Source organism: Panthera pardus, unplaced genomic scaffold, assembly GCF_024362965.1.
Source record: "Panthera pardus isolate Hobbes unplaced genomic scaffold, ASM2436296v1 HiC_scaffold_8, whole genome shotgun sequence".
NCBI classification, from domain to species: Eukaryota; Metazoa; Chordata; class Mammalia; order Carnivora; family Felidae; genus Panthera; species Panthera pardus.
Genome location: NW_026527013.1, coordinates 149,765,596 through 149,793,513, shown reverse-complemented (window position 1 = coordinate 149,793,513; position 27,918 = coordinate 149,765,596). Strand labels below are relative to the sequence as shown.

General features: G+C 41.3%; 1 protein-coding gene across 10 annotated transcripts in view; it reads right to left on the bottom strand.

Annotated features, from left to right (window-relative positions):
- Positions 1–27,918, bottom strand: part of CALD1 (caldesmon 1) — a 187,726-nt gene that overhangs the window by 67,939 nt on the left and 91,869 nt on the right. Inside the window, exon 1 of one of the 10 annotated variants that reach the window (XM_019452818.2) lies at positions 6,516–6,753. The exons of the other annotated variants lie outside the window; for them this stretch is intronic. Within the exon in view, the coding sequence (XP_019308363.2) occupies positions 6,516–6,568 (53 nt within the window). The 5' untranslated portion in view covers positions 6,569–6,753. Of the gene's footprint in view, positions 1–6,515; positions 6,754–27,918 lie in introns of those variants that run through there. 10 annotated transcript variants of the gene reach the window in all.

Genomic DNA, 27,918 nt, shown 5'->3' with positions numbered 1-27,918 from the left:
ATTTATTTATTTATTTATTTATTTATTTATTTATTTATTTATTTTTTAACGTTTTATTTATTTTTGAGACAGAGAGAGACAGAGCATGAACGGGGGAGGGGCAGAGAGAGAGGGAGACACAGAATCGGAAGCAGGCTCCAGGCTCTGAGCCATCAGTCCAGAGCCCGACGCCGGGCTCGAACTCACGGACCGCGAGATCGTGACCTGAGCTGAAGTCGGCCGCTTAACTGACTGAGCCACCCAGGCGCCCCAGTTTTTAATAAAAAGTCTTTAAAACAGCAGAAATTAGTGTTTATAAATCCAGCAGGCTAGAGCCGATACTATCAGGCAAAGCATACTTCTGCACAAACAAGCTCACGAGTTAAAAGCCTACTGACCACCTAGCTGCTTCCTTGCTATTGTAACCAGAAAAAGTATTTAACGGCAGAGGAGCGAGGATGACCCAGCTGAACTCCCAAATACAAACCTGGTTACAACATCACAAACAAATGCCACTCTGAGATTTTCACTTATGAAGTTGCATAATATTATAGCCCATGCAAGGATCTTTTTTCCGACTCTATAAAGAACAAATGGTCCCTCCAAGTTGTTCCTCTGATATTAAATTTTAATTGGGAAAAATAAGACTATTCAACAATAACTGGCATTTGTTTTGTACTCAATAGTTTCCGTACACTTTAACGCACATCATTATACCGGATGGCCTTGCAAGTTACACAGAGCAAGCCTGACCATCTCCATTTTATGGCCGTGTGGCAGCAAGCTGACGTGGCTTCCTTGAGATCATGGTGCTGATCACTGAAGGAGCTAGACCAGAACCCAGACCCTCTGATTCCCATCTGAAAAAGCCTTTCCTTGAGCCTCCAGGCTGACTCCTGCAGCGGCCGGCTGGTGTAGTCACTAGGCTAGCCGAGCTTCCCAAGCTGCTCTGAAGGCAGCCAGTTGAATCAAGATCATGTGATATGTTTGGTGGGTTTCGAGCTTCAGTTTGGGACTCAATTTGCAGCTTCTGAAATCTACTTAGTGGGTCATGACCAGCATTTTTAAATGAAATTAAAAAGTAGAGAAACTATTAGAGGGCAGAAATCTAAATCAACTATCTTGAAAAGGACTCTCGCACTGTTGGTGGGAATGCAAACTGGTGTAGCCACTCTGGAAAACAGTGTGGAGGTTCCTCAAAAAATTAAAAATAGATCTACTCAATGACCCAGCAATAGCACTGCTAGGAATTTACCCAAGGGATACAGGAGTGCTGATGCACAGGGACACTTGTACCCCACTGTTTATAGCAGCACTTTCAACAATAGCCAAATTATGGAAAGAGCCTCAATGTCCATTGACTGATGAATGGATAAAGAAATTGTGGTTTATATACACAATGGAATACTACTTGGCAATGAGAAAGAATGAAATATGGCCTTTTGTAGCAACGTGGATGGAACTGGAGAGTGTTATGCTAAGTGAAATAAGTCCTACAGAGAAAGACAGATACCATATGTTTTCACTCTTATATGGATCCTGAGAAACTTAACAGAAGACCATGGGGGAGGGGAAGGGGAAAAAAAAGTTAGAGAAGGAGGGAGTCAAACCATAAGAGACTCTTAAAAACTGAGAATAAACTGAGGGTTGATGGGGGGTGGGAGGGAGGGGAAAGTGGGTGATGGGCATTGAGGAGGGCACCTGTTGGGATGAGCACTGGGTGTTATATGGAAACCAATTTGACAATAAATTTCATATTTAAAAAAAAAAGAGAGAAAAGGTATTTGCACTCCCATTGTTCACTGAAGCATTATTCACAATAGCCAAGGGATGGAAACAACCTAGGTGTCTGTTGATGGTTGAACAGATAAAGAAAAGTGTGAGATAGATAGATAGATAGATAGATGAATGAATATTATTTGGCCTTAAAAAGGAAGGAAATCCTGCCCTTTGCAACAACATGGATGAACCTGGAAGGCATTATGCTAAGTGAAATAAACCAGACAGGGGAAAACAAATATGGTATGGAATCACTTATATGTAGAATTAAAAAGAAAAACAAAAGGTCAAAATAAAATGGTGGTTGCCAGGGGTTGGGGGCTGGAGAAAACAGGGAGAGGCTGGTAAAAGGGTACAAACTTTCAGTTAGAAGATGAATGAGGTCTGAGGATCTAATGCATAACATGGTGACTGTAGTGAATAATACTGTATTATGTAACTGAAATTTGCTGAGGGAGTAGAACTTGAGTGTCCTCATGAAAGAAAGAAAGAAAGAAAGAAAGAAAGAAAGAAAGAAAGAAAGAAAGAAAGAAAGAAAAAGGTAAATATGGGAGGTGATGTACATATTAATTCACTTGATGGTGGGGGGGGATCTTTCACAATGTATATGTATATGTATATGTATATGTATATGTATATGTATATCAAATCATCACACTGTACACTTTAAATACATTACAATTGTATTTGTCAATTATACCTCAATAAAGCTGAAAAAAAAGAGAAGTCTGTAGTACAACTTTAAAAAAAGAGAAATATTAGGGGCGCCTGGGTGGCTCAGTTGGTTAAGTGTCCGACTTAGGCTCAGGTCATGATCTCACAGTTCCCGAGTTTGAGCTCAGAGCCTGGAGCCTGCTTCGGATTCTGTGTCTCCCTCTCTCTCTGCCCCTCCCCTGCTCACACTCTGTCTCTCTCTCTCTCAAAAATAAACATTAGAAAAATAAAATAAAAGAAAAGAGAAATATCCAAGGGTACTGTACATAGTAAGAGTGGGCACTGTTTTGTGAAATACTTGTTTCAAATACATTTATGTGTGGGTATAAATGTATGATACTGAGTCACAAACTTAAGTGTATTATACTTATTTTAAGGGTAACTTAAAAGAAACTTGTATTTCTTTCAGACCATCAGAGGAAAAAAGGAACGAGGGAAAACATGAATGCAGCTAAGCTGATCAGGCGGCTGGACTGCTCTGCTGGCAGCCAGAGCCCCGAATGGACCTGGGAATGTGGGTGTTGTGAGGGGCAGGGGGGCTGGAAAAAAGATCCCTGCTGTCCCGAAGTGGGCGGGAGGTTAAAAGACGAGATCATCTTGAAGCCAGAACCTGTGTTTGGTCCTTTTTTACGTTCTTAGTGCTTAGTCCGGCAGCACTAACTGGCATAGGAAACCCTGAATGAATATTTGTTGAATGAATGCATGGAAATGAGTAAGGTTTACAGATTTTTAAAGGCTCCTCTTAAAAATTCAATTAGGCTTGGAAATGAATCCAAGCAGTCTACATTTATGAAAAGCTTGTTTCCAAAACCTTAATTTGCAAATTGGTTTTTGGAACTTCAAACATCATTATACATGGCAGTTGGGATCCCAGGCCAGCCCACAACCACCTTTTTAAGCCTGAGATGTATCTGAAGCTAATACTGAGAAGCAAAGCTGCGTTTCCATGGGAAAAACGCATCCACATCATTCCAGTTAGGAATGCCAGGAAGCAAATTAGCCTCCAGATGGCAGAGAAGCACCTCCCCTGACCCCATTCCTCTTGCTGCAGCTGGACTGGCCTCTGCGAAGCCATTTCTGATGGGCTGGGAGGGAGGCGAGAGGCAGCACAGTGTGAGAGCTCATTTCCTATATAATGCCCTATGTTTCTTTGATTCCACCGTTTTAAACTTTGGGTACCCTTCCACATTTGTTACAGAATGTGGCACAAGAACAAAACTTTCTCATCGTCAGGATACATAAAAGCATACTTCTTTATGAGAAACATGACTCTTAATGGACTAAAAGCATGAATATTTACAAGAAACATGAAATTTTGACTACAGGAAGAGACTTCATGAGTGAGGGCTTCGGGGAGATGAGAAAAGTAGTGGTGAAAATACCAGATTGCAAGTGACAGAATCTCTCAATAATCTTACCAGAAACAAATTACACAGCACCTTGAAATCTAAAGACCTGAAAGGCCATTCACGCCTGGCCTGGAGATCACATGGCTGTGTGTAGGGTCTGGCATTCAGGAATTTTAATGTGTCCCATAGAAAAAAATTCTGCCAACCTTGCTTTGTAGGCGATGAAACTCAGATAAATTATCTGATGCAAATGCGGAGGAATTTAGAAATCATTTTGTTGGGCATCTGTTTGGACATTTAACCTAATACTTCTTCCAAAGCAAAAAGTGCTGAAATTTCGTATGTTCAAATGACTCCAATGAAAAGTGTGAACGTGGATGAACTGAGTTTGGTTTATCTAATAATAAGAAATTCAAAGAACTTTTTTTTTTTTTTTTTTTTTTGGCATCAGCACCAAGCTGGAAACTGAAGATTCAAAGATTCAAAATAGTTCTGGCCTGCATGTGAATTGCCATCTCTTGGAGACAGCACAGGCATGCCCACTACTAACTTGAAAGTACGAGGCTAATAACATAGGGCTGGACACAATTTATTAGTGCAGAGAGAGACAGGAACTGAGGAAGGTTCGCGGAGGAAGGTGAAATTTGACTGGGGCCTTGAAGGACAGGAGGGAAGCCAGAAGCAGATGTGGTAGGCCGCCCCCTTCTCCACCCCACCCCAGCCTACCCACTCCAAAACGTCTCTGGAATCCCAGGTTTCCACGGAATAGTTCAGGAGCCACTGATCTGGTTTAATGCCTTTATTCCAGATGAGGTGACCGAGGTACATGCGGGTGTTCCTGTGTAGGGGACAGAGTGAGCCAAGGCATGGAGGTGGCCTGCACATGATGAATTTGGGGAATAGCACGTGATCCAATTCAGCTGCAGCAGGGACAGGTCGGAATGGAAAGGAATACTGAAGGCAGATTATAGAGAATTTTGAATGCCACATTAAGGAGAGTGGGTCCCCTTCTCAAAGGTGGTGGGGGGAGGGACAGGATGAGAAAGGGGAGAGAGACTGAGGCCAGGACCAGATAGGAGGCAATTATAATTGTCCAGGTGAGAGGCAATAACTGTTGAAGTTCAGGAAATGATAGAGTGAGTGAAGGGTGAGAGAGACATGGAGAAGTAAATTGATAGAACCACAGGCATGATGGAGCAGGAAAACTCGGACAACTCAGAACTGAGAGTTGAGAGAGAGAGACACAGGACACTGGTGTGTGTGCATGCACACAGATTGGGCTTTTTTCCAGCATTCCAGGCCCTGTTGACCAGCTGTGTAACACTGGGCAGACCCTTCACTATTATGTGCCTCAGTGTCCTCCTCTGAAATAACGGCATTAAAAAAGACCAGTGGCTTCTGAACTGTTCCATGGAGATCCAGAATTCCAAGGAAGTTTTGGTGGAGTGGGCAGAGTGGCGTGGGGTGGAGAAGAGATAGGGAGTGGAGTGGAGGTAAGCAATGGGGTGTGATTTGGGAGTGCAGTAGGGGAGGGGTCTAGGTCCTAAACTACCTATTCAACCAGAACATCTCTTGTACTTAACAGAATTCCTTGTAGCGTTAAATTTGCTTAAAACAAAAACAAAAACAAAACAAAAACCTAAAACAACTCGTTTGATAACCACTGGCCTGTGGAGATAACCTCTAAAACCCCTTTGAGCTCTCACACTTGAGAGATCGCACTTATCGAAAGGGGTGATCCAAGATATCTGCTAATGTACTGGAGGTAGGTCTCATTTTCGGGACCCCATTGAGTTCCTCTGTTTATTTGATTAACTGTTGCACAAACGCTGGAACAACTGGAACAACAATTGTCATGCCGAATCGGTGCCAAAACTCTCAAAAATGGGAAAGATTTACTGAAAGGCCATTTGGTATTCTTACTCTTGTGTGGTACCTTTTCCCAAGACCCAATAAGTTTTCCAAACCTCATAAACACCAGCGTGAAAAGAGCTCTTGCCTGCAGTACAAAGGCACTGGCTTCGTTACTGACTGTTGTCTGGCTTTGGGTAAGTTGAGTTACCCCTCTGGGTTTCGTCTCCTTGTCTATAGAATGAGAACATCGCAGCAAACAATCCTAGAGGCCCCTTCTAGCTTTAACATTCCACAGTTTCATGATTCTAAACCTTGGAGCCTGTTATCTGAACAATTCCCTGATCAATTGCATGTGCTCTCAATCTTGTTCGGTCACAGTCAGATGGTCAGTATATTAAGGGCTTTGGGCTGTTGACTTTAAGGATTGGGCAATGTGTGCTTTAGCCAAGATCTCTGATTCCTGCAAATGGATCATTCTGAGCAAAGGGCTCAGGTCTAAATTAACAGCAGATCTTCAGAAACACAATACTTTGTGGATCAGTATTTGCAGTAGAGAAACCCTGTGCCTAGGTATAACCCTTAGAAATGGTCTACAAACCACCATAGAAATGGAAACGAGGAAAACCAATCGAACAACCACAAAGTTTAGACCAGAAAGTTTCATACAGGTCTGAAATTTACACACTGCCTGCCTCCCTTTGCCTCCTGATTTCTCCTCTCCCCTCCCTCTCCCACAATTAAATTTTTTTCTTTTCTCTTCTCTCTTTTATAACAACAATTCCTTTGTAAAAAGAAAGAAAAAAGAAAAATTTAAAGCGAAGAGGCAAAGTGAGCACTCACTGGGAGAGCGCGGCCAGGCTGCGTCTTCCCTGCAATCCGGATCCCCCGAGCATGTCTGTAGCTGGAAGGGGTGGCGGGTTGCTGGAGGTGCTGAGACTCTCCTGGCAGTCAGGGCGTGGGCCGGGCCCCCGGAGGTGCCATGTTTTCTGTGGCTGAAATGCAGTGTGCAGGATGCTCCGGTGTTCTCCCTTTGTGTTAACACTTTGGTCTGTCCCTGTGACGAAAGTCTGGGCTTGTCCTCAGCCAAATCTACTCCTCCCCACCCTTTCCCTCCGCATGGGATCATCAGAGAGCTGATTGTTATTTTTTACTGTAATCTCTCTAATAGAGGCCCATCCTGTTTAGACTGTAAAGGGTGAAGATTGCTTCGAGATTTCCAGACTGTTATTAGTGGGTACTAGGGGCCAGGATTCTCAGTAGCTTCCATGAAGACTTTATATGATTAATTACAATTATTCCAAGGTAGAGAACTAGTCAAAGGAAAAGACAGTGATCCATGTGCTCAGCCTTTGGGAAAACAGTTGATCATGGGATCACTTGCGTGCCGAATCTCACTCTGAAGAGATCAACAGAAATCAGCCCACCAAAAAGTTCACATGGGTGCAGTTCTCAGGCCCTCATTCTGAGCTCTGTTCTCAATTAGCATTGGTGTAGGTGCTTTCCAAAGCAAACAGTTCCCACTGAGAAATCAAATCTGAGAAACTCCTCTTAGCCCTTTTATCCAGGGAAAGATGGATGCATGATATAAAAATGCAAACCAAAGGCAAAGGGAAGAGAGGCGGCTCTATCAGTGATCTGCTGGGTTATACGGGGTGTTTGGCGCTCACGCCCCTCGGGAAAATGAGGGCAACAGCCTGCCTAGGAACATGTTGCAACAGTCTGCCTGGTCTGCACCCATCACACTCTGGTGTGGTGATCTCATCAGCCAAACCAGGCAAGGGAGCCTGGTCAGCAACAGCTTGGGAAGCAACCAAATTCCAGTCCCTGAGGAGGGGGTGGTTGTTGATTCTATCTGGAGACGACATTCCCTCTGGGCCTGAGTTATGAATACGTTTCTTCATCTCTAGCAGGCAAAGATCAGATTGGTGCTGCGGAACGCGGATGCATAGGACTTTCTGTCAAATGAGTAGAACAACTCAGTTCTCACAACAGAAGGTTGAGATGAGTCTTTTGGTAAATAGCAGGAGAAGCCATCAACTCCACACACTGAGAGCCCCCTTCACAGAACGAAAAACATCTTTTGAGAGCTACAGCTTTGTGTCACAAACAAGGGCGCAGAAGCACAGAGCGTTTGAACAGTTCGCCAATGTCAGGGAGCAGAGCCACATCATTGACCTTTGTACTCAACTTAGAGAAGTTTCATTCAGATAGGTTAAATGCTCTTGTCATTTCAAGCAACTAGAAAATTTTGGTTGTTTTCCTGCTTAAATACTATGCTGTCATCAAAGTCAGAGTTTATAGAGTAAATGCAGTTTAATGAATTTCAAAGTTAACTATCTCCATATATCATGACATATACACATTTAAACATCTCTCTGATTATGTATATTGTCACTCAACATATGCTGACTATATAAAATTCATGAGACACTCATAAAAATAGAGCTATGTCTGCCTCAAGAGAATTCTCACTGACCTGGCTTGAGTTTATGGCTCCAGAGCTGAGATAGAAACATGTATCGGGGCATTTTGCTATGCTCCTTTCCACCAAATTTTGCACATTGATTTTTTTTCCCTTCACCAAGCTCAGTGTTCTGCTGTGGCGGGCAGAATGATACTCCTCCCAAAGATATCCATGTCCTAATCTCTATAATTTATGAATATGTGCAATATGCAAAAGGAACTTTGTGGCTGTAATTAAGTTACAGGCATTGATATAGGGAGATGATCCTGGATTCTCCAGATGTGTGTTCAATCTAATTGTATGGGTCTTTAAAGTTGGAGAGCCCTCTCTGGCTGTGGTCAGAGAGAGAGGTGACTACAGTGGAATGGCCAGAGAGATGTGACATTGCTGGCACTGAGGATGGGAGGAAGGGGGCCAAGAGGCCAAGATTGAGGGCAGCCTCTAGAAGCCAGCAAGGCAAGGAAATGGGTTCTCCCCTAGAGCCTTCAGAAGGATGATGCCCTGCCCGCACCTCGATTTTGGCCCCTTGAACGTGTGTTGGGACTTGGAAGCTTTAGCATGGTACATAATCAGCGTGTGCTATTTGAAGTCACTGAGCTTGTCGTTATTTGTTACAGCAGTGATAGATAATTAATAAATACATTTGCTTATGGGCCTCATTTGACCTTGGGAATTCATTTCAGCTCCTGATTTCCCCTTCCTCCCAATACACTCCAATCTTAAGGTGGCAAGCATAGTTTGGCTGTATTTGGAACGAGCTCATAAAACGGAGTAGCTTGGAAAAAATTCTGTTATTTTTCCAGATCAGTCTTATCTCTCTTTATCTCTTTCATTCACACACACACACACACACACACACACACACACACGCAGGCGCGCGCACGCACACCTTACCTTCCATGGGGGAGAGCAAGAATTTGGTAATCTTCCACTAACACGCTGACATTCATGTGCTAAAAGTATGCTAGTGGTGAGCTGTATAAAGGATATCCACCAAGCTCTTTTCCTAGCCCTAAAGATAATAGGTAAATCATTCACACTCTTTGTTGGCACCTTGTTACTAATGAAATGTATTTGGGGAGTAGCTGTCTGTCTTTAGCCTGTGATAGTACAACTAGCAGGTGTCCCAACTTGTGCTACTTAAGTAGTGCACCGACACGGCAATAGTGAAGAGAGAAGGGAGTTTTGGACCTGGGTCAGATACCGGTGGGAAATAGGAAGAGCACAAGGGCCAACGAAAGGGAGTCTGGATGCATTTGACAGGCAGGGAGAGAAGTGAATCGTGAGCTGAGGGCAAGGCTGGAGTAGACAACAATTTCCAGGTAGCCCTCTGGGGGTCTGGCTAGCTGGGGCTGCAGAGGCAAGATGAGAGGAATTAGGAAGAACACACCAAAGGCTAATGTGCTCTCACTGTGTAGCACAGACATGGGTACTGAGAGCCCTGCTTCCAGAACTGGTCTCTGAGAACTGGATTAATGATCATTCACCGGCACCACAAAGGATGGAGGCAGTCATGCATATGTCAGCAAGACAGTGGGTGTCACACAGGTGACATTTCAGGACTATTTTACTAAGGAAAATGGAAGTCTGGGCTAGTCTCAAATTACTCATAGCATCCTCCTTTTCTGGATACTTTATTTAATTTTTTTATCAAAGGTTTGAGGGAGGTCAGTGCAATAGAAAGGAATAGCTCCTACCACAGGGTGGTCCTTTATTAATAAAATATGATTTAAAAAAATAACTTAACTTCATGGAGGTAGGAGACTGGACCACATGATCTGTTCCAGACTTTACAGTCTGCAATGGTTGTTTGAGAACAGCTTCTACCTTGGAACAATTCCCTAGGGAAAAGTGAGGTATGTGGGAAGTGCCTGTGTCCTGCCCTAATGCACTTTAGACACACACACACAGACACACACACAGACACACACACAGACACACACACACACACAGCCACTTATTTCCTACAGAAACTCAAACCCCAAAGAAATCTACTCCCTTGAGAGACAACAGTTCAATAATTTAAAAGGGATTTTTAAAAAGCCTCTTGAAAAATACTCTCTTATAAAGAAATTCCTAGACTCCATACTCTTAGAATGAGGCAAAATATCTTGCCTAGATGGCTGCTTATCAAGGGGTTGATAGGAATGGGGTTCCTGGGTCGTGCAGTCGATTAAGCATCCAACTCTTGATTTCGGCTCAGGTCATGATCTCATGGGTTCATGAGTTCAAGGCCTGTGTTGGGCTCTGTGCTGACAGCTGACAGGCTGCTTGAGATTCTCTCTCTCTGCCCCTTTCCCTCTCTCTCACTGTCTCAAAAAAGAAAAATGGGGTGGGGTATGTTGGATAGGAATGGAAGTGAAGGGGTTAACTACATATCAGCAGGCAGATCCTATTTCCTTCTTTCCATGGGCCCCTTGTATTCTTCCCTCCACGGCTGATGGCATCTCACTACCCTCATGGCATCGAACATGTTCACTTGAACGATATTGCTTTGCATTGTCCTGTGATCTTGCATTTTAATGGGTCCTCCTAAGAAAACTTCCCATGAAATACTCCTCCCTTTATCCATGTCCCATCACAGAAATTACAGACTCCTCTTCTCTCTTTATTCTTCTTTCTACCTTCCAGTAATGCCTTTTCCTTGATTCTCCTGCCTCACTGCATCTTTGCTAATGTCTTCCTAGTTCCTGCTGTGTTTTCCTCTAGGGATCCATGGTGGGCTGGGTGGGGGTGGAGGAATGAATGGACTGTTCTGGAAAGTCATCCTTTACCCTCACCCTACCCTTCCCGTGCAACTCACTGTCCTTAACTAGTATCCTTGTGGCCTTTGCTGACACAATTCTCTGAACTATTCTTGGTGTGATCTGTCTGTAGGCTTGTACAGTATCGTGTGTGTTACATTCTCTTATCTCTCACAATGGCAGCCATGTAGTTTTGTCCCAACATGTTCCTGCCTCGCCCCTTCTCACTTAACACTATTTCAATTTTTACTACAAGCCAGTCACCCAGGGAAATGCTGTGGGGGATCCAAAGATGAGGAGGTCAGACTCAGAGGGAGGTAAGGTATGTATACAAACACTGTGATACAAGATAGAAAGTGAACGGCACTCTGAAGGCAGTGGGGCTAAAGTACTATGCTTCAAAGATGGCATCCTGTGATCAAGGCCCCAGTATTTAATCACACTTATGCTCAATTTATTCTGTTACTGAACTGTACTTCCTGTTGCCAAAATAGAAACCTACTTATCTCTATCAGGGCCACAGGTACTAAATCATGCTTTAGCCTCATCTTTTCTAGGCTACGTGCCAGTACCTATTTTCCATTCTTTTAATATCAGCCTGAAACATAACAACTCTTCAAGCGGGAAACCAAAATTGGACATAATAAAGGCTTGACCAAGTCTGAATGTGCCTGGATGAAGGCCCAGTGCTGCCTGCCACGTTCCTGTTAACACGTCTTGAACATCGTTTTCACATTGATAATAGCATCTCTTACAGAGATCATTCATTCATTTCTGTGCTAAATCCAGGATTGTTTTTCTTCCTCTCCAGATCTGTTGCTTTGTCAGTCTATATCCAGCATTTATTGTAAAGCTAGTTTTGTTGTTATTATTTGACCTTAACAGGGGCGCCTGGGTGGCTCAGTCGGTTGAGCGTCCGACTTCAGCTCAGGTCACGATCTCGCGGTTCGTGAGTTCGAGCCCCGCGTCAGGCTCTGGGCTGATGGCTCAGAGCCTGGAGCCTGCTTCCGATTCTGTGTTTCCCTCTCCCTCTGCCCCTCCCCCGTTCATGCTCTGTCTCTCTCTGTCTCAAAAAGAATAAATAAATGTTAAAAAAAAAATTTATTTGACCTTAACATAGAAAGCTTCATACTGTTTTCAGAGGCCCATTTTTCAACTCTTTCAGGACATTCTGTATTGTATTTTTCTTGTTGAAGGTCTTAGTAAATGAGGAACACATAACCTGATTTCAAGAAGGGAGAAAAAGATCTTTCAAAGAGCACCTCCCTGAATTTCAGTACCTGGGAAGTCTATCTATTTGAGGCAACATGAAGTTCAAGGTTCTAGACTGCACTAACAGTGGGTTTCTAGATTTCCTTCTCCCCTTGCTAGGCTGTGAGCTCCTTGAGGAGAAGTACTGTGCCCAACCATCTTTTTGACTCTCCCCTTGTTCCAGTTATCACAGTGCTTGGCAGACAGCAGGGCTTCTGTAATATGTGCCACATAAATGAATTCGTGCACGTGGCTTCATAATGAGCAAAGAACTACTTTGACCAAGTGGATTTATTTTTTTCTGTAGTTGAGTCAAGATGGAAGGATAAGTGATGTGAATGGTGGCCTGGCCTTAAGTTTCATGGTGCCCACCGTTGGAATTGAGATGCATCTGGGTATGGCTGAGTGGTAAAGCGGGTCTGGGTGGGGGAGAATCGCAGGGAGGTCTGGGGAGTTGTTTGCTATCACATGCCTGAACCCAACCCTGTTGCCCCAGGTCTGTGCCCCGAGGAAAGGTGGACTGCAGGGAAGCTGAAACTGTTTCCACAAGGTGTTTGCTGAGTCTAGGCCAAGCTTTGGTGCCTGAGTGACAAAGGGTAACAGAGCAGAGGATAGGGTCAGCACCCCTACTTCTGTCCAGAGCACAGCATGGTTCTAGAATTCTGGAGGACCGAAAGGAATACAAGGCCACTTTGGTACCTTGAAGTTTGGAGCATAAGGACACCAGACGGTGCCTTTGACACAGAGGCCCAGGGTCTCAGGGCGGGCCCCAGGGCAGTGACAGTGGAGGGTTCTGCAAATGCCTTCATGCAGAGTGGGGGCCAGGGCCTCACTGAAATAGGGGCCTGCCAGCAAGGAGTCATGGGAGGTTGCACAGGGTGGATGAGTATACCATTCGTGAGCTTATGTGAGACAGATGTCCAGAAACAATCAGAGAGGACTTTTTTTTTTTTTTTTTTTTAATTGGTGGTGGAGTGGTCATCCTGCACAAGCAGGTAGCATTAAGAATTATATCATTAGTGGGGTGCCTGGGTGGCTCAGTCGATTAAGCATCTGACTCTTGATTTTGGCTCAGGTCATGATCTCACAATCCATGGGTTCGAGCCCCACATGGGGCTCTGCACTGATGGCACAGAGCTGGCTTGGGATTCCCTCTCTCCCTCTCTGCCCCTCCCCTGCTCATGCTATCTCTCTCTCTCTCTCAAAATAAGTAAAAACTTCAAAAAACTTTCAAAAAATTTTATCATTAGTAATGTGATCCTATTGACACCCATAGGCAGATTATGATTGAAGATACATGGGTAACAGCTATAAGCGCTCTGTACCTTTTTAAAATTGTGTTTTATTCTGAAATCTTTTCAACAAACTGAAAGGAATAAGGAAAATTCTATGTACTCACCATCCCCCTTAGAAATAAAATCTTCAAAGTAACTTAGCACCCCTGAGTGCTTTTTGAGAATAGCATTCTGTCCCTTTCCACCTAGAAGCAGCTACTTTCTGGAATCTGTGTCTAAACCACGACTCAGTTAAAAGGAGGGCATGATACTACAACTCAGTTAAAAGGAGGGCATTCTCTCCTTCCCAAGGCCAGTCCTTGAGTCCCGGCATTCCATTGCTGACTCTCTCCCTTAAGCATATCCTGACCCCTGGTTGTATCCCCACTGGCAACTTAACATACATCTCCAATCAGTGCAATGTACCCTAGCATTTATCATAAAGGGAACTTTTGTTCCGTGAAAAGATGATTAGCATTTGCCACTATTTGCCTGATATTTCCTGAAGTTTTCTGCTTTTACCCAACAAGGCTCTTCCTTCTCTTTTGCCTAGAATGTCTTTTAAAATTCCCTCTGCTTCCCTGAATTCTAGTGATTCTTTAAGAACCAGTGTCTAGCCTCACCTCTATAAAGTCTTCCTGCACGTGACTTTCTTTCTTTGTACTTTGCCATCTCAGGAGGAAAGAGGAGACTATTTGAGCCTACTCTTGTTTGCGTGCCTTTGAGAGAATTATGTTGTCATGTATGAGTCAGCCGCTCTGGCTAACTTGTTGTGAGGCTCCCTATTTCTGTTTAAACTCTTTCGCAACAATTATTTAGGTCTGCTCTCTAAGCTCTTTTTTTTTTTTTTTTTTTTTTTAAAAGTCTGGGTTTTTTAACCAGCTAGACTATTCTTTTTTCCTGGAGAGAAAAGTTTCTATCTTAAGGGGATCATGCCTCCAACTCCCCCTCTGCCCTCCAGCTTGAAACACATCTTTATTTTATTTTTTTTCCAATATATGAAATTTACTGTCAAATTGGTTTCCATACAACACCCAGTGCTCATCCCAAAAGGTGCCCTCCTCAATACCCATCACCCACCCTCCCCTCCCTCCCACCTCCCATCAACCCTCAGTTTGTTCTCAGTTTTTAAGAGTCTCTTATGTTTTGGCTCTCTCCCACTCTAACCTTTTTTTTTTTTTCCTTCCCCTCCCCCATGGGTTTCTGTTAAGTTGAAACACATCTTTAAAAACAATGAAATAGTGCTTGGAAATACGGTTCTAACAACAATTGCTTGACTGAATGGTTGCTGGTACACGTCTATAAAACCCTGGTTCTGGTCTCAGTGAAAATAGTTACATATACCCCTATAATTCTAGGAAAGAAGTATGTACAGGAAGGATATGATTTCTACCCAAAGGAAATTGAATCTAGGCCATAGTGATATGCTTTAGAATGTAGAATTTGTTGTCCATAGATACAACTGAACTGGAAGGAAATTAAGAAACTATCATGAGGACTCTAAGGATTCTAGTTTAAGAGAAAAGGTCAAATCTTCAAAGGAAGCATGTTAGTTCATAAGCCACATAATTCTGTGTGTATCACTCTTGTTCAAAGTATCCAAATATTTCCACAACCATAAATTTATTTGCTGGTGTCCACTTTCTGCATCTGGATATTAAATTTACACGTGGCTTTTACAGCTGGAATCAAATCCAGATTTTTTGCGGGGGCGGGGGGTGGTGGTTTAGGCCTGGAGTAAAGCATGTACTTGTTCTTACTGCTAGAGAAATAGTTCATCATGTGTTTTGGATACTTTGGGTATAGTGTTTACTATGTACATTATATGAAGGACACTTTGTTAGGTACTGTCCTATTTTGTAATTAACAGATCACACGAACCAGTACATGATTATGATACCGATCTATAGATAGAAATAGATGGATGTACACACAGAGGCTTATTTATTCACTGTTCACCAAATAATCTTTTGGGGGCAGGGATCTTTTCTCACCAAATAAATTATAATCTTTTTGTGGGCAGGGATATTTCATAATACCTTGCTGGCACCTGATACAGCCTCAAACATACAGCAGATACTCAACAAGTGCTTGCTTTTCTCTCTCTGGGTTAGAGAGGGACAACAATGGAATAGAGATGCTACATCAATAAGTCCTGTGGGCTGGTCCTCCTAGAGGCTTCTCCAGAGTGGTCTTTTTTTTGAGATATTCAGTGCAGTACAGGATCTAGAAGCTTTGCTGCACCAGCAACTGGGTTTTGGGAGTTCTTCAAGTTGACAGGTCTCAGGAAGACTGAGGGCTTCCAGACTCACAAGACACTCACATGGACATCAGAATGCTAATTAATGCCAGTTAATTAAGAGAACGGATGACCTCCCTCTTCAGTGCCTGGAGAGCTCTCAAATTCCCACCATTCCCCAAGCCATGATGTCAGCAAGCCTCCCAGTCACCAGAGACTGCTTCATGGGTAACGAAGTCAGAGCAAAGGGAGGTGAAATCGTCATGAGGAGTACTTTACCCAAGCCAAGGGAGGACCTGAGAAACACCTCCCTCAGTGGAGGGAATGCTTTTCATGTCACAAGACTGAATGAACCCTGAGATTCAAAGTCCTCATTTGGATACATAGATGAGTTGGAGTGAATATTCGTGTCCCTGAAAAATTCGTTTGTTGAAATCCTAACCCCCAGTGTGATGGTATTAGGAGGTGGGGCTCTGGGGAGGCAATTGAAGGTCATGGAGGTGAAGTCTTCATGAGTGGGATTAGTGCCTTTATAAGAAGAGACACAAGAGAGATTGCTTTTTCTATCTCTCTCTTCAATAAGTGAGGATACAACAAGAAAATGGCCAACTGCAAATTAGGAAGCGGGCCCTCACTAGATACTGGATCTGCCAGCACCTTGGTATTTGGACTTCCCAGCCTCCAGAACTGCAAGAAATGAATGTTTGTTGGTTTAAGCCATCCGGTCTATGGTGTTCTGTTAGAGCAGCCCCGAATGACCAAGACAATAGATTACAGTTGCTACACTTGCTTGCACCTGGGAGACCTAACGTAATTAAACACTTACGCGTGTTGAATTCATTGAATTTATTATAAATGTTCTTTTGTAGAATTTTTGGATGCCTTTATGGTGGCAGCTTGACACAGGAGATTAGAAATAGACTAAGTGCAAGCTTTTCAGCTTTAACATGTTACTTTGCTTTGAAGTTATTGAAAAAATGAAATCAAGCTATCATTAGGATCAAGGCAGGAAAAGCAAATAGAGCTCTTTTTTTTAAATTCATTAATTTATAGACTAGAAGCAGGCAAGTGTTTCAGTGAAAACCTTTAATTAAAAAAAAATCATATCCATTTTTCTCATTTAAAAGCCAAGATCTGTCTGGAAAGCTTTTTAATCTTAAGACCTCATGAAGACAACAAAGAAAATAGATAATACTGTTATACAAAAAACAGTGGATGTTTTAAATTTGAGATCCAATGATCTGGAATATGCATCCAGCTTTTTAAAAATGTTTCATTTATTTATTTTGAGAGGGAGTGTGTGTACACTCATCTTCATGAGTGGAGGAGGGACAGAGAGAGAGGGAGAGAGAGGATCCCAAGCAGGCTCCGTGCTGTCAGTGCAGAGCCCGATGCAGGACTCGATCTCACAAACCTGTGAAATCATGACCTGAGCTGAGATCAAGGGACACTTAACTGACTGAGACACTCAGGCGCCCCTGCATCCAGCTTTCTAAAACACATTGGAGGGTAGAGTGCTGATGTAATCTGAGATTCTCCGACGTATTTTAGAATTCAGTGTCTTTTTAGGATAACTTTAAACCAACTTGCCTCTGACTCTTTCTCAGTGGATGTAAGAATTAGAAATTAAATTAAAAATTAAAAGATACACAGGGTCCGTGGGTGGCTCAGTCGGTTAAGCATCCGACTTTGGCTCAGGTCATGATCTCATGGTTCATGAGTTGGAGCCCCCTGTCAGGCTCTATGCTGACAGCTCAGAGCCTGGAGCCTGCTTTGGATTCTGTGTCTCCCTCTCTCTCTGCCCCTCCCCAGCTCACACTCTGTCTCTGTCTCTCTCTCAAATATAAATAAACATTAAAAAAATTAAAAGTTACAATTTTGAGGCTATTCTACAGTACTTCCAGTATTTCTGGTATTCCAGTTCATTGATTTTATTAATTACAAATTTTATGTGAATGAATTAACCAAAGGGCTTACTTTTATAATCAAGAAACTTGATGCCTACTGTAGAATGTGTTGTATCATAGTCAATGTTTACTGAATTAATCTGAATCTTAATCTAGAGTTTTTACTAATGGTTATTTATAAGTCCTCCTCCTCCTCCTTCTAAAATCATACTTTTTAAGGTGTATGTATTTATAAAAACATAAAAAAGGCCCCACTTCACTGAAAATAAAACTAACCCCACATATCTTGGTTAAATGGATTCTAATATATGTCTTCTTTTTTTCTTGGTTCATCACTACCTCCCAATACTAGAAAACAATCCACTATTTAGAGTCTAAACCTGAGACTCACTTTGTATGTTAAACACTCTTTATTTCAAAAGGAGTGTTGACAAATGATAGCCTGAGGTTGGCTCTACCCCTCACCTACTTCTGCCTATTCTCCTGGATTAACTGAAGAAGTTCACTCCTCTGGACAACAGACTTGGCCTTTCATAAGAGAAACTTTTGATCATATAGTTTGTTCACTGCTGCACTCTTTAGGGTTTGGTATAAACCCGGTAATTTGACAATTACCAGGTCTTACAATGCAAATGTTAGTTGCAAGCATTATTAGGAGTTTGAGCATTAAACACGCCAACTAAAGGGACTTGATTCTTAGCATATTGTCATTTGGCTCCATGATACAACTTAAGCATAATGATAAAAATTATAGGAGGTAGAAGTATAAGCATCCTTAATAACTAGAGAAATACATGAGGTTGTTTTTTTTTTTTTTTTTTGTATCTCTAGGGAAAAAGATAGGAAGTCAAAAGTCCAGGGGCTCAAGGTAGTGAGGGAGGCCCAAGGAAGATATGGTGGTGTCAGTATTTGGAGAACACCATGAAGGTCACTAACATTTCCGCCTCCCCATAAATATCTTAGCGAACTGAGCAAAATCTACCTTGGTACATACATATGAATTGAAGTAGCTGTTTATTCATTATTCGTTTATTCAACATTGTGTACTGGTCTTTGGGGAAATAAAAGTAGGTAAGGTGTAGTTTTTAATCTAGAGTTGCTCTTAATTTGGTGGGTTAAACAGACACATGAACAAATAAAATAAAATAGTAACATAAAATGGTAATAATTAATACAAATAGTAATATAAAATAGCATATAATATGGTAATAATACACTAATTAATATGAATAATAATATAATAATTCACATACATTGAAAGAGCCATGGGAAACTCAAGGTGGGAGGTCACTTTGACAGGGGGCCTCTTGGAAGATGTTTTCCAGAGGATGAGAGTTGAGCTGGGCCTTCTAGCTGCGAAAGAGTTCACCAGTTACGAGAGGTTGGGGAGAGGATACTGGTGTGGAAGATGACAGAATCCTGCTGAGTCTGAAGATCTTTGCTAACTTACGTGCAAAACCACACAAGTAAGTGACTGACAGCACGGTTTTATTTTGATTGGGATAAAGCCATCATTTTAAATCTTTGGAATTGTCTCCTTAATTCACATACTCAGGGAAAGGAAGATAAAATGGCTTTGCTTTTTTTTTTTTTTTTTTTTTTTTCTAAACTGCAGTTGAGGCCATAAGCCGTCTCCAAGGGGGAACGGCTCTAGGGAAAGTGACAGGTAACCTTTTACAGCATTTTCTCTGCGCCTGATTTTTGGAAGCCTAGAACGCCTGAGGGCCTGTCAGATCACGTAAGATAGCTGCGTACAGAGTATGAAAATTCCTTTGGAACCCAGTGTGTGACCAGCATGAAACTTGCAACCCCACATAAAGTAAAACAGAAGTGAATTGACTTAATTAATCATGCAGGCACCTCTACATAATAAACATGTCATGTGAATCACCCTTTCTTTGCATGTGGTATCTGATAATATCTCATTTAATTTTCTCAGCCACCCTGAGGAGTGTTAGTTCTATTTGACAGATGAGGAGGTCCAGATCCGCTCAACTTTTATCCAGTGTGTCCTCTTTTATCCTGGATCTAAAAGGTATTTTTGTAGTCAGAGGCAGTTATATGGGCTGGGCACAGCAAAATGCAGAAGGAAAAGCACCAGAATTGTAATAAATGACATAGTTTCCAGATTTGACCTAGCCACGGACTGTGGGCTCCTGGAAATGTTAGCAAGTCTGGGTTCAATGATTTGGATTTTCAAACTCTTTTCAGAGAATGTAGGAGAGAGAGTCTTAATTTCTGACCATATAACCCAATGGGATACCAGAATATGTCTCTCAGCAGTACTTCTGCACTCAGGCAGAGTTCTCATGGAAAACCAGCTCCTTTCTGCAGGGGACACTCCCCCCCCCCACCCCGCCACCCGCCCCCCGAGCCTTGGTTCAGCTCTATCACAGCTCTGACAAATGCCACAATGAGACAGAACTTATAATCATGTTCCTGTGATGTGATGCACTTAGAGATGAAAGCATTAGGAATTTCCATCCTGCCTCAGTCCCGAGTTTTACAAAATTTCATTCTGTTCAGTTTGTAACCCACGGAACTTCTGTAGCAATGATACTCCCTGGGTAGCCAGGATATACTCTGAGGATGCTGGCTCAGAAAACAGACAGATTTTTGGCTTTCATGGTTGGGTAGGAAGAGTTATAGGCTCTTAAAAGGGGAGTAGCAGGAAGGAAGGGCATCAGATATCAACTCTTGCTATATACCAAGGCTCCTCAATGGTAGTTTCTCATCTTGTTCATCAAGGGAGAAGAAATGGTGGGTGAAGATTAGGTCCCTCAAATGGGCCCCACTGAAAAATCAAGATTTACACAACAGTTGATTAGAGAAACAGAAGGACTGTTCAAGGAAGGAGTGGGCAGAGGTCTACATCTACTAGAGTTGCCAACAGTGCCTTGGGGAAGATGCAGTGTAATCGTACCTGCTGAGGCTTCATGTCTTTGAACCAGCACAATAACCCATCATCTCTTCCTGCTCGCTCGTCTATTCACTTCCTGCCCATTTATTTTCCCTGCTAGTCTCTTGAGTTCCCCAGAAAGACCTGCCAACAGTGCAAGGTTTTCCGTGGGAATAAAAAATGGGTGACTGCTGTTATTCTGAGTAGGTAGAGTCCAGGGACCAGCTCCAGAAAGAAAGGACCCTTTCATTATCTAGTTGCTGGTGCCGGTGCAGAGAGTTATCAAGCTTTCATTTGCAGAGCCCCTCGTTATGCAAAATTCCCACCGGACAATAAGACCCAGGTTAGCCTTAGGCAAATAAAAAGCACATATTGAGTAATCTTCTGGCAACTTATCAGCTGGATTCCTAAATGGTACAGGAAAATGGAAGCTAGTGAAGATGTGATATGGGATAGTCCATGTCACCCACAATGGAAAATATGAACATTGGAAGAATTTCCTATTCTAAACAATGTGCAGTTTAAAATATACTCTCTGGAGACTCTCCTGAATGTACAGGCTTATGCTGCTATTTATAGTGGTTGATGTGTACTTTACCAAGATTTTTATTCCAGCAAAGGAACTGTATGCGATGTAGGGAGTTATTAAAATGGAAAATAAACTCTCACATTTTAACTTGGTCAATTGGTACTAGTCTCAAATGCAATGTCAGATCTCACCAATCTAGACTAACTGCAAGAGAGGCCAATACAAATTATGGATATTTTTTTTTAATTTTTTTTTAACGTTTATTTATTTTTGAGACAGAGAGAGAGAGACAGAGCATGAATGGGGGAGGGTCAGAGAGAGGGAGACACAGAATCCGAAACAGGCTCCAGGCTCCGAGCTGTCAGCACAGAGCCCGACGCGGGGCTCAAACCCACGGACCATGAGATCATGACCCGAGCCAAAGTCAGAAGCCCAACCGACTGAGCCACCCAGGCACCCCAAATTATGGGATATTTTAAAAGAAATTTAGTTTTGAAAGTATGTTCAAAACTGGCCACTTCTGCCAGGCTAAGAAAACATCAGAAACTTGTTTAACAATTGTAAACATAAAGGTGATTTATAATTAGCAAATTAAGCTTTTAAAAGTAAGTGAATGTTTCCAAAGTTCTTAAAAAATTACATTCTTACAAAACTGCTGATGAACACTGCTTACTAGGTAGCACACTAGTGAAAAGAACTGATTCTATTTACAAAACATGCTCATTATTCCTCTTTAACGTCATTCATGATGAATGAGAATCCACTTATACAGCCACTACGACATCATTCCAACATGCTCATGTTTCCATTGCAGTGGTACTTTCTTATAATACTGCTAAGGACTTTGGGGATAATAAAGTTCAAGAACTTCCCTTGAAGACTTCAAAGCAATAGATTTCCCTTGACTAAGAATCAGGAATAGTCTGTAAGGATTCCTGTCTATCACTCCACCTGGCCAAATGAAGGCTACAAATCCAGATCTCTTACATCTGGCTGGTCAGTGAGAAAAACCAATGGGCAGAATCTATAGATTCAACATACATATTTGATGGCCTTTGTTACATTTTTATTTGATTTTGATGCAAATTCTTTGTTTGTAGAGAATTCTTGGTTTGTAATTCTCCTCCAAGGTTCCCAGCCTTAGACAGCAGAAGGACTCCTTCGGACCTGTGTGTTTAGAAAGGCACTCTCAGGCAATAATGGACTCTCATTAACATTTTCAACAGAGTTCGGAGAGAATCTTTAGAATTCCCTGGATCACAGGTCTGGAAAAACTATCACCTAATTCATGTTATCTTATTTAGAATTTTATTTAAAAATAAATGAATTATTCAGGATACTAGTTACTTCTGTTGGAGAGGCGAGGGGGTAGGATTGGAGAGGTCAGTTTAAAATTTCAATGGTATTGGAAATTTTCTAGATCTTAAAGCTCAATGATAACTTTATGATATATGCATTACAATGATTTACAACTTCTGTATGCCTTAATAGTATCATTTTGCATGTATCAGCTATTTCATAATAAAAATCATGAATTTAGAATAAAATGATTAAAAATTATTTTGTGAAAAATGAGTACCCAATTTCTTTATATTATTGGTACAGTATTTATATATACGGTTGAGAGGCTTTTGATTACTGTGTTAGTGGTACAGAAACCATAATTATGTAATATGAAAAAAAGAAATGATAATTCCACAAGGCAAAAGAAAACCATGTAAAATATATGATTAATTGAATATTAGATATATAATTATTGAGATAAAGACCAGTAGGGAAAATGACTCTTAGAAATAAGAAGGCAGATTTTCTTTTCAGCATGGAGACATCATATCCATACTTCTCCCATTACTGTCAAGGCAGGCTGCTAAAACAGATTTGAAATAGTCGAGATTAGACCAAACTGTCTGAAGACATGGGAGCTGTGCATATATTCAGTGATTCTTGGGGACCTGACCCGGAAAGGGCTTTCCTGATAGCTTCTTCCTTGTCTTCTAGCCAGCCCAAAATACAGTAACAACAAGTATCATTTACTGAGCACTAGTCAAATATTCATTTCATTTCTTTCTTCCATTCCCCTTTCCACCTTCCTTCCTTCCTTCCTTTCCTTTCCTTTCCTTCCTTTCCTTTCCTTTCCTTTCCTTTCCTTTCCTTTCCTTTCCTTTCCTTTCTCCTTTCCTTCCTTCTTTCCTTTCTACCTACCTACCTACCTACCTACCTACATATCATCTATCTATCTGTCATCTATCCATCTAGTGCTTTCTAATCTACAAGAAACCTTATGAGCTTTTATGATGGCCATTTTCCTGATGAGAAAATGGGCTTAGAGAGGCTAAGGGTTATCCTTGGTAACCCTGCTGGAACTCAAACCCAAGTCTGAAGGATCCTGCACTCTGAAAGGCATTATATCTGTGTCCCCCTCCAGTGTGTCCTATCCTCTCAACAAATAGTAGTGATAAAGATGAAACACAAAATCTTTAAGGAATCAAATCAGTTCTTTCACATACTTAGTGAGAAAAATCCTTTGATGAGTTTGCACTGCTAAATGAAACCAGTAAGGATAAAGAAATCCTACATAATAACTCAGTATCATAATTAAGCTCTGTTTAAAGAAATGCTCCCAAGATAACATATGCCAAATAAAAGACTTTGAAAATTGATGGCAGGTAGGGTTCTATTTGCAAAATCACCAGTTTTTTTTTTTCCTTCTTGACTTGGCAAAATTGGATTCCCAGTTCCTAACAATTAGTCATTTTCATTCTGCCTATCCACTTATCTTTCTTTGCTTTTCCTTTTACTTCCCATGAAGTAATCTGAAATAATCTCCTTTAGAAATATTATCAATAAATTGTTTTCAAATTAAAAAAAAACACACTCTACGTGCAATACATTCTAGTATATATATTTCCCCAGAAGTAATCTCAATTGTCCTAATCAATAGCTGGGACATTTGTTACTGACAGCTCCATTTATTCAGGGAGATGAATAAATACACAGTGCAAGAAGGATCTACCTCAGCTTAGCTGGGTGATCCTGAGGAGGTCAGCATCCCAAGACTTAAGTTTCTTCATATGTAAAATGAAGCTTTTAAAATTCATTAGATGAGGGATTCTTGGCCCAAGTTTCATGGGCTCCCCAGAGGTCTGTGGATGGAGGTCCATGACGCCACTGAAAATAGTGCCAAGTTTTGAGGGTGCATATGTGCATTTTTCTTGGAGGAGGGTCTATAGCTTTCATCAGAGACTCAAAGTAGTGTGTGGTCCAAAAGTGAAAAAGTAACATTCCACTGAAGAAGATTATCTATTAGGTCAGTGACAGCCGTAAGCTTTTATGAGTGATGATGTGACTAAGTCCCTGTCCTAATGGTGAATATAGTCTTATTGAGAAAAATCCAAAGAAAAGTCAAGAGCAGTTATGCCAACATCCTTTTTTGGCTTGTGGGGGAAAACTTGATCTTCTCTGTTTCTATTTTTCTGTGAAATGGGAATAACACAGGAGAGTTTTAGAAGGCAAACAAAACAATGACTGTGTCTACACATGTAAGCAATTTACCTGAATAAGCATAAAGAACAGTCCAATTAGGCCCAATAGCCTTATTCAGTCTGTTTCTTTGAATGATTTTTCCCCATCTTAGGGAGTTATTTTGGCATTGTGGAGATGATGGAATTTTAGCCAAGACAACCAGTTGAAACATGAAAAATTCCATTGATCAATCTGTTGCAATAGAAAGGTTTTGAGATTTGGGACAGGCAGAACTGGACTGCACTCCCTAGCTATGTGAAGTTGGATATGTTCCTTAACCTTTCAGTCCTATAGATTCCTCAGCTATAAAACAGGGGTAACAATATCCAGGTCTGCTATAGACTGAATGTTTGCTGCCCTCCTCTGCACTCAGATGTTGCAACCTAACACCCATTGTGATGGAATTTGGAGTTGGGGATTTGCAGAGGTGATTAGGTCATGAGGATGGCACCCTGATGAATGGGATAAGTGCCCTTTATAAAAGAGACTCCAGAGAACACAGCTGCCCCTCCCACCATGTTAGGACACAGCAAGAAGGCAGTTGTCAATGAACCAGGAAGCAGAACCTCACAGGTATGGATTCTGATGGCACCTTGACCTTGGACTTCCCAGCCTCTAGAAATGCTCCTGTTGTTTAAAAGCCACCCAATCTATGGTATTCTGGTATAGCAGCCTGAACAGACTAAATAAGGACACAGCGTTGTTTTGATAATTAAATTACATAAGGTCTATGAAGTATACCACCTAATCTGGCCCTTGGTTGATGCTAAACAAATGATGGTTCCTTCTTTCTAACACTAGATGAGAGATTTGGCTGGTACTCTTTCCCACTTGAGAACTATTTTTGCTGAACTGAACCCTTCAGGTAAAATTCTGAGTTATGTTTTACATATGTCATGTCTTAAATAAAAGACATCATTGATGATTTGGAAAATTAACCACGTGGCTACAGTAGGTGATATTTAAAGTTTTTATTTTATTTATTTATTTTTGAGAGAGAGAGAGAGGGAGAGAACATGTGAGCAAGGGAGGGGCAGAGAGAGAGAGAGAAGGAGAGAGAGAGAGAGAGAGAGAGAATCCCAAGCAGATTTTGCACTGTCAGTGAAGAGCCTGACACGGGGCTTGAACTCATGAACTAAAATCAAGAGTTGGACACTTAACCAACTAAGCCACCCAGGTGCTCCTAGATTTTCAATTTCTATTGAATGACTGTCATGTTGGGTAGATCCTAGACTCTTGATGCTCCACGGGCCACCTTAAAGTGGGATACATTTAGCAGCAGAAGAACTGTTCGGTTAGTGGAAACTGGTCCCAGGATGCCTTTTATAATTCACCTTTTATAATTTAATCACTTACAACTTAATAGAGGAATAAATCATGTCTATTTAGAATGAGAGAACAAGAGAGGGACGATATGAATATGCATATATATTTTGATTCTTCATGTTGCTGGACACAAATTAAGTAAGGAAAGATCTCTTAGGTGAAAAATATCTATCTTATTTTGTCCAGGTTCTACATTCAAGATGGGCTGATCTCAAACAATATCAAGTTAAATACAAAAACCTTACACAAGTAGTTTAAAATCTCTTCCAAACAAATTACTTGAAAAAAGCCTTTTAACTTAAAGGAGAAATGTAGATACAGGTCCTAACACTTGTTTTGCTCCTTGGAGTGATAGATTTTCTGAGAGAACTGAGATTTTCTGAGTGATACTTTTGAGCAAATTTAGCTACTCTAATAATTTAGACATTTTGAAAGGAATATTTTACTTAACTTCCTAATGAGGAAAAATTTTCCGATTACAGAATAACAAAAAATTACATTTGAAAGATTTGATTTAAAATTTCAAGGCCACAATGCCACGCGTTGTAAATGAAAGTGTCTTTGTGTATGTATGTTGTACAACCATTGATTGGCCACACTATTAACTCCCATAGAAATGTTCTAGTGACAGAGTTCTGGGAGGGAGCTACTTAGACTCGGTGGATTTCTAAAAATTGTTTGTTTTTCTACTGTAGTGAAAATATTTACTTTCAAATGTCTAATCATCAGTATATTTCAGAGGCTCATAAAAATGTATGAACGATGACAACAGCAGGAGTGTTTTCATTCCTTTTATTTATGTCTCTGAGCCTCTGAATCTGATAACGCCACTCCACAATAAGGGCTTTTCTTCTGATCTGAAAGAGAAGCTCACGTCGGATGTGGAAAGCATGAGCCAGGAATGTAATGAGTTCATGTCTTGAAAAGTGGGGGAGCAGCTTGTTGTGAGAACGAGCCCAGCACTGGGAAGCGTGTCTGACTGAAGATCTCATGGAGAGAACATCACTGTAGGTTTCTTAGCAGATATACCCAAGCTCAAAATCCTTTTGGCCACATGTAAAAGAAGAGCTCAACCTGAATCAGTGTTGATTCTTCTGGCTGAGACAGCACGGTCTTCCCTCAGACTTTGTTACCAATCACATTCACTCAAAACTCTTCACTAAGTAACATTCCTGCTCTTTATCTTGCCTAAGGTTCTTGTAGCCTCAGAAGTATGGAAAGAAAATCTTCATATTTTTTGTTTTGCTTTATGGTAAATGTAAAGTATGTCTTCATTTCTTTGTGTGTTATAAAGAATCGGATTAGAAAACTATATAGTGATGTTTATTGAATAACACTCAATAGACGAAAATAATAATTCAATAAGTGATTATATAATAAACACCAGATGATTAGTACTATGTTAATGCTTTCATGTATTATCCCTTTGTTTCCCCATAAAAACCCTATGAGGTGAATATTATTATTTCCCGCACTTAATAGAGGAGAAAACAAGGTTAGAAATATCGAATAATTTGTAAGGTCATGTAGCTAATAAGTGGCAGACCTGGGATCTGACAGCACAGGCCACACCCTTGACTGCTAAGCTCTACTGTCTCTCACTGTTGACACCTTCTTATGCTTCTTCATGCATGTACAATACACATGTTCTATTCAGACAGACACCCCTACTGCTGGTGCTGTGATCAGTCCATCTTTGCCAGATACATACAAAAGGCTTAGCATTCTTTTCCACTTCTGCTTTCTACTTGAATAGGAAGAGAGCTGGATTTGACCCCTTTGAAAATATTTCCTCTTCCCCTACATTTTCTCCCTTGAAATGTACGTATTCCCTGATGATACAAAAGCACCTGCATAAATAATCCAGCGTAAAATGGATTAGTACACAGATGGGAGGAGAAATGGAGGCAAAGGAATCAAGTGTTAATAAAGATACATATAGACCAGGGGAAAATGCATTACGAAGCACTGAGAAATAGATAAAGGCAGAGAGGTAGTGAAATAAAAGACAGATAAAGAAAGGGGACAGAATATACCCATTAATATTTTATTCTCATAATACAGGTGAAGAATAATAAAGAGCAAAAC